The 12,143-nt window shown below is 41.5% G+C and overlaps 1 protein-coding gene across 1 annotated transcript in view; it reads left to right on the top strand.

Moving 5' to 3' along the window:
- The first annotated feature begins 3,032 nt into the window (after positions 1-3,032).
- Positions 3,033-12,143, top strand: part of podxl (podocalyxin-like) — a 28,451-nt gene continuing 19,340 nt past the window's right edge. The window contains exon 1 of the mRNA XM_085769596.1: positions 3,033-3,603. Within this exon, the coding sequence (XP_085625722.1) occupies positions 3,528-3,603 (76 nt within the window). The 5' untranslated portion in view covers positions 3,033-3,527. The remainder of the gene's footprint in view (positions 3,604-12,143) is intronic.

Genomic DNA, 12,143 nt, shown 5'->3' with positions numbered 1-12,143 from the left:
CATAGACACTTATGTAAAAACCACTGCAGATCATCTCTAATGACCTTCACTGTTTCAGTGCAAAGTTGTTGTTTGTTTGTATTTGTTTTTTAGTCCTAGTGCAGGGTTAGCATTAGCCACCCTGGTCCATCCAAGAGGCAAATGGCCCCATTAGTGAAAAAAAAAACTGTGACAAACACACAAACGCACCCACAAAGGGTCAGCGCTCCTGCCGGGGCACACCCCCACTGTGTGTGCACTTGCTCCACTGTAGCTGGTATGATCATGTACACACACAATTACACAATGATCCTGACATGATCTGACCCAGGAGTTAATGCTGATTGTATCCTCTAACACTGATGACAAAAGCCAGATGTGAGCAGATTTCTTTTTTGTCCTGTGAGGGGGCATTAGTGTGGCTTTTACAGATGTGACTCCTGATGTCGGGATCAGGTCTTTGAAGCTCAGTTTCTTCAGCTTTTTATTAATGACTCTTAACTGTTCCAGTAGCAGGAAACACCCAGGAAAACATCCACACCCCTGATCTTATCTCTCCTATTTTTTCCCCAGACTTCCCATCAGCAGCCAGTGGAACATGCATCACGTCCCCAGAAGCACAATGGCAGTTACATGATCACAAAGTCTTTTTAAATAGATAGACGTGTTCACTGTTGTTTCGTTTTGCGCTCAAAGACAGATCTGATTCAATTCAGTTGTGACTTGTGGGTCAAGGCAGATTTGGAGCTGAGTGAATGAAGGCAGAGGGAGAATGCCCTGAAAGCAATTGCTGGGATGTTTGTGAATATCTGTCGTCATGGCTACAAATGACTGGCAACAATTCAGTGGGTTCCTGCAGGGAGCAAACTGCCTGACTTTAATCCAAAAGTCAAACACAACACCAGCTGGACCAGTGTTCCCAGTCGTAAAACTGAGGATCTGTGCCATCCTGTGACCCAGCTTTATCATGTTGCAATGGAAGAAAACAAAAAGAAAAGAAAAAAAAAACTGATCTCAGAGGAAGAAAGAGAAACTCCATGAATGGATAATTAAAACAGCCTGTTTCTGTCCAGTGAGAGTGTCTGATGGTGAACCTCGGATGCAAAGTCATCAGTTTGTCTGAATTTAAGGCCCAGTACTCACAATCAACAGCACAAGTGATAACAAAACCCTTGTACAGAACTGGACTCATGATTGGCAGCTGTCTGCCTGGCTTTCAGTCCAATTGTAATAAACAGCATGAAATGTAATCCACCGATCAGTAGCAGAATAGTTTTAAAAAGATTAAGAGCTAGAAAGGTAATTGGAGAGCTGCAAAATACACTGGTAAAAAATCTGTTAGAGGGATCAGATAAAAATTGTAGCAGATATCAGGTAAAAACTTGAACATATACCATATCACTTGTTGTCACTGTATTTTTTTTAAGTTTTTTTTTTTTTTCTTTACAACATCACAGACTGACAGAAGTCCTGATTTCTTGTTTCAAGAACCAGTTCCTGAATACAGGCGGTGTGGGTTTTTTTTCCTATGGATTTTGTGTTTTGACACTTTTACAGTGCTACATCTCACTTTCTACAATATGGCATCTTTAAGATGTGATGGCACTGTCCATTAGGAGCTTTGAGGTAATTCAGCCTAGAGGTGTGCTCTTTTTTTCTGAGCCCTTTATAGACTGCATTGGTATTATTTTTCAGCGAGAAAGCAGCAGCAAGTCAGTACCATAAACATAAATCCATTAAAGACAGGGTTGATAGAGTTGTGTGATGAACATGATAAACTGGACTTTTCCATCACTGTTCCAAAATGATTTTGCACGTGACTTTCTCTCATGTCACCAGCAGTTGTTTACACTTTCTCAACAGGGACTTTTATTGCTGTGTTGACATGCTGCTGTATTGCAGCCTATTGTCTCATTTCCAGTTGTTAGTGCGCGCTAATCAGATATGCTAGTTGCTTTTGCTTGGCCCCAAAGGAGGCTTGATTACATACAGTAGGTGAGTCCAGTGTTGGAACCTGCATACATCAGGTATATGGATGGTAAAAATACTTTTTTGACCACCCCACTAGGATTTTTTCAGTCCATGGAACAGTCTGCAATGAAATCCCTTAGAAACTGCACAAGAAACAAATATTTCATTTTCTATTTGATTTCTGTTTTCCAGTTGAGCAATGCATAACCACCTGTTTCCCCTATATCACCACACAACATCGCTTTTTTTCTTTCTCTCTCTTTTCTAACTGTTTTATATTGTTTTTTACATTACTGTGAATTTTATTTTTTATGTTGAATGTTTGTTTTAAGGAGGGCCACTTAACAAGCTCTTAGGGTTTGTTTTTTTTGTTTCTCCTGCACATTTGCTGTATCTACTACTGTATACATTGTATTTTTATCATGCTTTTTTATATATATATATTTCATTTGCTAATAATAATAGGCTAATACAAAAAATCTGAGATGGACATTCACTTGCACTACTGTGACCACAGCCTATGTATTTTTATGTTGACAGTTTGTTGTGCTGTTGTAAATTCTGAGACTTTTCTATTAGATATTTGAGTTTATAAATATATATATATATTTTTTTGTTTTACAGTGCTGAGAGGGGGATTTGTCACTGACATGCTAAATTGACTATGACTATAAAGCCTATTCTCAAGGCTTCATAGTCAAAATAATCCAAAGGCTAATTTTCATGACAGTGAATTCTGACCAATAACATGATATGAACAATAAGGAGGTATATTTCACAGCAGTCAGGTTGAAGTAAAATCAGTTTTGTAACTGAAATGGAACAGGTCTTGAAGCTACAGCTCTGCAGCTGAACAGACAGACGTTACACTTCAGCCTATATTTCAGAAAAGTTGCTGTGAATATGAAGACATGCTGACTTTGTGAATCTAAACATGTCTTTCCCTTGATCAAACAACATGAGTGCTGATGTGACTTCACCCCCCGTCCTTGAGTCATGGACCATTTTAGGAAAGAATCAAAACCAGGGGAACACATTGTCTCACAGCTTCCTTTGTTATTGAAAATGTCCCAGCAGCAGCAGCAGCAGTGAGTCCAGAGCTGTGGGATTGGACCACACTAGGGTCTGCCCCTGCTTTCTCATGATAAGGGAGGCAGGGACAGTCTGGGTGAATGATCAGTATACTCCTGGTCTGCTCCGCCGGCTGCTAGCAGCTCAACACACTGCAGGACAGAGGACTGACTGAGCACAATACAGCGGCAAGCCACTGTGGGAGAGCAGGAGAGAGAGAGAGGCAGAGAGACACTGAGGAACAACGGCGCAGCCAAGGAAACCGCAGAAACACTCTTCACACAAATCCCCAACTCTGCAGAGAGAGGAGAGAAAGAAGCAGCAGAGACAAACAAAAGCATTCTTGGCTTTCAATTTAAAAGAAGAAAAAAATAACAATAAGTTGGGGAAGATCATTTGCCTAAGATACAAATTCAAGGAGAGAGGCGTGACAGGACGGTTTATGATCTGTACAACAGCTCCAATACAAAGTGAGGGACCGGAGCACAGTGCTGCATGAATGATAAATGCATCTGGGAGAAGCAACTAGTGGAAACAGGACGAGTGCAACAATGAGGATCGCGTGGCTGCTACTTTCACTGAGTGAGTCCATTTTATTTTCACTAATAAACACACATGTCATGGGAGCTGCAGCGTGGCTCCCAGTCTGTTTTCTGCTTGAACTAAGTTTCCTCACTGATGTTTGAACTGTATACATTTATATCATACAGTATATTTTTTTGTGATGAAGCACAAAGTGTCTTGCTTTAAAGCTGCTGAGCGCACGGGACATTTGAAACAAGTTGTAAAAAGACAATGTGAGCATCAGTGATGTGATGCTGCAGGAGGTGCACATGGGCTGCTGTAATTACAGATGTTTGCTGATGTTTTACTGAAATTAAAGCAGCAATACTGTATCTTCATGTAAAAAGTTTTGTTTTTAAATTTCACTGAAGTAAAAAAATATTACAGGAGTTATTTTCTAGTGGTTATATGATGGAAAAAGAAATATTTAAATATTTAACTTGAGGTTTTAAGTGATGTGCCAATAGAATCTTTCATCCGTGGTGTGCGTTACTATCTTCCTCCTCTTGCTTAAAGTATCAGAATTAATTGCACCCTCTATACATAATTGAATACATTTTTAGATTGCTAATGTTGATGATGCATCTAAAGTTACATTTTAATGTGTCTGAATAAGGTGGAACAGATTTTAAATACTTTATACATTTAAGTGAAGATGTGAATTTGGCTAAACTGTCAGATAAGGCAAGGCAAGGCAATTTTATTTGTATAGCCCATTTTTACAAACAGTTTGTCTCAAAGGGCTTTACATGGCATCACAACAACATCCTCTGTTTAATGTTGTAACAGAGTAGATCTAATGAAGAACTTTACTCTCCTTCCCTATACTGGAGGAAATATGAGAATGGCTGTAAATCCACATGAACATATCTTGTATCTTTTTCACGTCTAAATATTGATAGAAAGTCACTGATTCAAGTCCCAGGTGCTATTTGAATTAATCATGTTAGTTAAGAGTTAATATTTACCTCAGTGTTCTTGACTTCACCTTGTACTGTATCACCTGGCACAGTGTAAGGTTAGTATTTGAACATGTGAACTTGCAGACTGTGTGGACTTGGGATGTTGTGATATGACCTCACGTTACACAAAAACCAGGCGTCTTTATTCAGTTTGTGGAGCTTGAAGAAGAAGAAAAAGGACACAACAAGCATCAGTGGATGCTGCCTGTGAAAGACTGCAAACTTTGAGACATTCTCTCTGCCAGTCCACCTCCTTTTGTCTCCTTTTCATGTCTTAGTGCCTTCACTTTGAGCAGCTGAAGTCTGTTCCCGCTGCTGCTGCTGTGTCAGTTGTATAAAATTTGCAGGAAAGTGGCCATAATCAAGCCTAATGACACAGTCACAGACTCAGAGCTGAAGCATCTGCCCCTCCACCCCCCGCCAAAACCACAGCTAAAGCCTCCCCGAAGCCCCCGACCCTCCCTCCCTCCAAACACACACACACACACACACACACACACACACACACACACACACACACAGTCCTCCAAGAGCTTCATCCATAGACAAGAAGGAGGTTGAATAATGAAGTGCACCCGTGACCTCTCTGCCGGGCTGAGAGGTTTTTCTTTAATTACGCACCTCTCTCACCACTACAGTAGGTGAATTCAGAGGGGAGGCTTTTATTTTCTGAACTTGCGAAAAACACATCCCCCGAAACTCAGTCTGAAGGCTGTCAGCACTTTTTTCTACAAATGAAAGCCAAACACACTTTTTGCTCATGTGAACGCACATCTGTGTTTGTGTGTTTAAGGTCCTTATCAAGGGTGCGTTCACAAACCTAGAGATCAACACCGCATTTTGCAATTTAGAGGAGTGTGACTGTAGCTGTGTGGCCTCCTGAAGGATCTGTACTCCGCTTGGCTTTTGAAAAGGGCAGAGCCAGCGAGGTTTTCCATTATTTTTTTTGTAACAGAACCAAAACTTTTTCGTTTTTGCACTTGTTCACATTTAGCAAACAGGATATAAGATTGTTAATCAGCGAGCTTCAGAGGCGCTGATAGGTGGATTAACTACGTTTTGACAGAGCCAGGTTTCCTGTTGCTCTCAGCTTCTAGGCTTCATGCTAATCTGCTGCCTCTCGCTTCATATCTATTATACAGATATCAGAAAGAAGGTGAACAAACTTACTTGTTCCCCAAAATGTCAAACACATCTTTTAACAGCACCTTCATTACATTTTTTTAAATTCTAATGTATAATATAAGGTATATTACACCATTCAAATGCCAAATGCGTCACAGGATTTTCTTTTGTCTGCCTTAGAAGGCTGATATGAGTTTCTGATCTGTGTTCATTAGTGAGGATAAGGTTATTCAAATTGATCTCATGCTTTTCCTCAGCTAAAGTCAACGTATAGCTGCTTCACGATAGTATCACTTTGCACCAGCTAATCACTTCTTGCTACCTACAGAAACCAGCAAAGACCAGTGAGCTGAAGTAATGACTAATATTGAAGACCACTATGATTAAACAATGGTCATTTATACAGTTCAACATGAACTGTTGAACTGTTATCAAATATCTTTAGGGAGTGTCAGAGCTCAAATTAATACTTTGGAATCTGGACTATAGGAAGAAGGCAACATGATGAGTTATCAGTGCTCTCCAGGACTTCCTAACCCCAACAGAGTCCATCTTTCTTGCGCACTTTGCGAGTTCATGACATTCCATTTCCTACAAGATAACAGAAGGTTGGGGTTCCTGGCCTGTCCGGACACCAGTGGCCGGAGGGAGACGCAGCCTGCTTGGCACACCGGTCTGGGGTCTGCAGTCCCCTGTAGAACAGTTGATGGGAAAAAAAAAAAACTTTATCAACATCCCAGTTTCCCAGGGAGGGTGTGGTGGCAGGAGACGGCACCGGTCAGACAAAGGGAGGCTTTCCTCCCAGCTGGAAGGTGGCGGAACAGCCAGAGAAGTCTGGGTGGAATTCAGATTGTTGTCGAAATTGTGACAGAAATAAGACCGTGCTGTTTGTGATGAAGACACTGATGCACTTAGAGGAGTTTACCTGTTTCTGATTTGATTCGGATCGATTTGTTTCAGTAGACGACTGAAGAGTCTTGAATCATGTTTGAGGTAGATACAGATGAGGGAGATCCTCAGATGTTCCTAACATTCTTAACCTCTCATATTCCACCCAATATCTAGCCTAGATGAGGAAATGACTGTATACGTAATGTGTCTCATTGCTGGAAACACTCTGGCTTTTCTTTTTTCAGCTCATTGTTTGGGTTTTCCTGCTTTTGACGTCACCGTTTGGGTTTGGCCTCTTATTCATCTCAAAAACCTCATTGTCATTGCAGCATTATCACTGTAGTCTTGATTGAAGGTTATTTTTGAGTTGGCTGCTCACCTCCCACAAGTTTATAGCCAACACAACCCATCAAAAATACAAAAGTATCATATCAGATTTAATATGGCTCAAGGCTCCAAGGTTTCTTGAACAAACCTCTAAACTCCACGTTCACAGATGTTCACTGTGATGAAAGTTGAAAGCTTTTCTTTTCTTTAAAAAAAAAAAGGCCTGATGAGAAATTAAACCAGACAGCCATTGCTCTAAAATTCTGTAGTAGTAGGTCTGGGCCTTCAGGAGCAGTGTGTTATGTCCAGATGCAGTGGATCTGCTTAAAGGCCTGGCATGGCCGGCATGTGGACATGGATTTCTTTCAGGGAGGAACCTCTGTGTAAAAGCCGAGCGTTTTATCACTGTCTGATGCTGAAGATAAAGAGCCGCTCGCCTTCATCTCTACAGTAACCTCTCGCTTCCCTCCCTCTACCCAGCATGCCCTGCTGCAGACGCAGGTGTCCATTAATCAGGCCTGTGGCTGGTACCATCATGGACCTTCATGTACCTCCTCCTCCTCCTCCTCCTCCTCCTCCTCCTCCTCATTCCTCTCCTCCCTTCATCTGCTTCATCACTTTGTGCAAACTCCCTCCCTCACTTCAGCTTTTAGGAAAACAGAAAACGCTTCTTTTCCCCTTAGCTGAGCAAAGTTGTGTGTGTGTGTGTGTGTGTGTCTGTGTGTGTGTGTGTGAGAGAGAGAGAGAGAGAGAGAGAGAGAGAGAGAGAGAGAGAGAGAGAGAGAGAGAGAGATGAAACATACCTACACAGTGAGCTTCACTAAATCCTCTTAAATGGTGTCTTCACCCTCACTTAACCTTTGTGCTATCTAGATTAACAGCTAGTTGCTGATTTTGCTACCATATCTTTTGTTTAGTTTGAACTGATGCTTTGACAGACGCATGTGGATAAAAAATCACCTGGTCAGTCTTTATGAAAGTTCCTGTCAGGTCTACAGAGTTTGTTTTTTTTAGAATTTAGCCTGAGCTTCAGCTGCTTTTTGTGCTATTCAGGATTAATTATTGTACATATATTTTGACATGGACTTTAGGATTTATGCTGAAAAAACATCTGTGACAAGCAGAAGTCCATGATGAAACCTTAAATAAGTTTAGTTAAAGCAGATAACAGCGGCACGGCCGTTTCGGCTAATGCTGTGTTCAAGGCAGGCTTTTGAAACCGTAAGTTACAGCTTCAAGTCACAACTACGACTTGGTAGCGTTCCAGGTAACCCGTAGCTCGTGTTTTTACCGTCCTGTTGTCTGTGAAAGTTCCCTATAACGGCCACTCGTAACTTCCGACCCGTGAACTCGTACCAGATCGAACTGGTATGACTTCACAGGAAGGAAAAACACAAAGTACGAGTTTCCTTGAACGCACCATGAGTTAGCAGCCCCCGCCCTTGTCAGGCATCAATTGGTCCTCGTGCTACGTCACCACATTCACGCGCATCCCTTGGCTGCACACACAGCCCTTCATGCCGTTCTCTCCCCTCATTGGATAACACTTGTATCCCACAAGGAAAATTTTCTCCTCGGGTTACAGCAGAGCAGAGTGACGGAGAGACTCGTGTTTAGGCTGAAATACTTCATGTAAGTGATTGCTGACGGAAAATAGGACTATTTAGGACTTATATTAACAAAAACATTCCACTGATATCTGCTTTAAATATGTTTATTTGTATCAGGGACAATGTACAAAATTAGTCTCGAGATGAGAGAAGATGTTTTGTACCGGATTTAGCTCCGTAGTCCCTGGGCAGGTGAGTAAGAACAATAAAAAGATTTTTAAAAAGTCAAAAGTAAAAAGCTAATAACAACATTGTTGCTTTTCTGAGTGTAATTCCCAGATATTTAAGATTCTACAAGTTACATTTCATAGATATTTATGAGCATTCACATGTCTCATTAATAAAGTCACTTGCATAATGTTTGTAATTTCACATTTATATACTCTAGGCCTGTGCATATTCTCATTTGTACAGGTCATAGTTTCTCAAAGGAATTTTAAATCGAAAGCAACTGGACTTGGTTATTTGTCTAGGAAGACGTTTCACCTCTGATCCAAGAGGCTGAACTGATGAAGCCTCTTGGATCAGAGGTGAAACGTCTTCCTAGACAAATAACCAAGTCCAGTTGCGTTCGATTTGAAATTCCTTTGCGGTTATATACTCTAGATGTTGCATTGTATTTGGAACAATACTCTTGATGTGGTCTCACTGAAAGGAAGAGTCAGTAGCCTATCAGGACTGGTGGTTAGATAAAGCCACGAGTGACAGAGTATCCTTAAAGTTGTAATATAGCTGTGTGCATTTGTCACAGCATTAAACAGGTGGTTTGTCTGAGATGTAAATGTTTCTTCCTTTTTCTATTAAAACATGTTTGATATGACAATAATCAGCATCTTCCCTCTCTGGATAGAAATTCTGTTCTCTGTTCTTCTAAGGAGGATGTTGTGTTGTGTGTGTGTTTACCATCAGCACACCTCGCGCCTCATATAAACACACATACCAGTCTGGTTTCCAAGGCAGGGAGGGGGCTGTGGATGAGGTGTGCGAGGGTGTGCGTGTTATTTGGAGTGGATGTGCGTGCGCATGTGTGGCCGCTACCTCTCCACGCGGCCGTTAGATTTACAGCGTCTCCAACAACCTCACTTCATTTTCTCTCCTCTCACCCCTCCCTCCCCTCTCTCCTCCCTTTCACTTGTCTCTCTTTTACTCCATTCAGACATCCACCTTCCTTCACTAAGAGCACACAATGTAAAGCAAAATCCCTCCCGCCTCCTCTCCCTCCCTCCCTCCCCCCAGCAGCCACCCTCAGTCCCACAGAGAGCTGAATTAAGGCTCTCTGTGGGACGGGCAGCTGTACCCCTAAAAGACTCGGGCGTGTAGCCGGGGTCTGCAGCGAGGGAGTATAGCCCGTGCTTGCATGGCCACACCTGGGGCCGGGGGGGCCTTTGTGTGGGCTGTCACCAACCCAACGGGGCTGCTTTGTCCTGCTGCTGCTTTGGAGCGACAGCTACATTCATTTATTTACTCTACTCCATTTAGTGTGCACAGTGCATGTTCACGATCAGATGCACATCAGTCTGGGGTTCCAGTCAGAGCTGACTGGATATCTGGCTGCAGCGCTGCACACATACATACACACACACATACACACACACACACACACACACTGGATGTTGGATTGTGTAGATGTTCAGCAAGTAGTACGGTACAATGAAACCTGAGGTGTGTGTATTTACACTGTATGGACAGAGGTTGTGTGGACACTTTTGGGCAAAGACTCAGAGTTTAAGTTGGAGAAATGCACTTTTTACACCTTTTCACTATGTTGCATTAAAGCAGAAGTAAGCGATCCGGTCGTTTTGGCTAACTTCTTGTCAGCCGATGGAGTTAGCAGTCCCCGCCCTCGTCATGGATCTATTGGTCCTCGTCCCTACGTCACCACATTCACGCGCATCCCTTGGCTGCACACACAGCCCTTCATGCCGTTCTCTCTCCTCATTGGATAAAGGTTGTAGGATATAAGGAAGTATAAAGTTTTCGCCTCGGCTTACAGCAGAGCAGAGTGACTGACAGACCCGTGTTTCAGACCAAACACTCTAAGTGATTGCTGTCGGAAGATAGAACTATTGAAGACTTTGTATATTAACACAAACATTCCACTTACTTCTGCTTTAAGAGCTAAAAGTCAGATCAGCACGGTGATACGAGTGATGTGCACTGATTTTAAGGCAAGTAAAACCAATATACCGGTACCAATACATTTTACAAAAGCTGTAAAACACTGAAAGACTGTCTGTGTTTAAGTGTTTTACAGCTTTTGTAATGTAACGGTTTGTTAATTTGAATTACCTGTGGCAATAAAACACTGAAAAATAGATATTAAATGCAATAATTTTTTTAAAAATTGCATTTCCCAAAATTTTATGATATTAAAATATGGAATTTTTTTTATTTAGAACATAGTTTTGAGGACGACATTGACTATTTAAATTCACATTTAAATAGTATGCAATTACTCTGAGATAGGAACGAATAAACGACATATTATTTTTCTTATTTTTAATTAGGAACCCTCAGTGGATGTGAGGGTCTAAGGGCAGAGGATGTTGTTATGATGCCATGTAAAGCCCTTTGAGACAAACTGTTTGTAAAAATGGACTATACAAATAAAATTGCCTTGCCTTGCCTTCAATGATAACATCCAAACTTTAGGTCTGTATGAGTTCTGCTGAGTATGTGTAGAAGGGGCGCAATTTACACCACCATTAGTTCACCTCAGAGGCGGAAGCAGATGTCCTTCCAACCGGCGGGGAATAGGTCCTGTAAATTGCGAAATAATTGTCTTCTTTGAGGAAAAAAAATGTTAACCCTAAGACTTGTGATAGTAGGCTATCAATAGTTTATTATGAGTAGGCTATCAATTCCTAAACTGACACATCTGGTATTGGAAGTACATCAGACATCACCTGTTGATACCACTCTCATTTAGCTCAAGTGTTTTATCTTACCAGCAGACCTACAGTAACCTATGCTGACCTATGTTGGATCATCTTCAGTTAAACTATAGGCTACACAAACAAACTTGTGCTGTTACAGGTTTTGGGCTATAACCTTTTTATTTAGTCTCAGCCTGGTCAGATGCGAACATGAACTAATGAAGCCTCTTAGAGGTGAAACGTCTTCCTAGACAAATAACCAAGTCCAGTTGCGTTCGGTTTAAATTTCCTTGAGATAACTGCTTGGACCAATGAGAATAGACTAATCTTCAGACTAATCTTAGCATCTAAGCTACATAGCATTTAGCAGTACCATACATGTAGGCATATTATGAACTGTTAGGACTATAGTAGCTTATTTATGTGGTATAAAAAATGTATTATGTTGCATCAAAACAGAAAACATCTGGGAAAGGTAAGGGAAAGTGCCCAGCTTAGCTTAACTAGGTTGAAGTTTAGTTAATTCTTTTTTGACATTCCTCCAGATTCATCCTGGCATAATAACTTTGTTTGGTTGAATATGTCCCAACAAATCTAAACCTTGAAACATGTAGTTGTATGCTTTGGGATACAGTATGTAGGCGACTACATGTGGAGAACTGGTGAGGTGCTGTGTTGACAGTCACCTTCTCCTCTTTCTTCTTCCCTCCATGTTTCGGTGTGTGTGTGTGGGGCCTCGTTCCTGGGGGCATTTCTTTACAACATGG

Source organism: Trachurus japonicus, chromosome 23 (assembly GCF_045865225.1).
Source record: "Trachurus japonicus isolate A0001 chromosome 23, Traja_1.0".
NCBI classification, from domain to species: Eukaryota; Metazoa; Chordata; class Actinopteri; order Carangiformes; family Carangidae; genus Trachurus; species Trachurus japonicus.
This window is presented reverse-complemented; position numbering and strand designations above follow the sequence as displayed.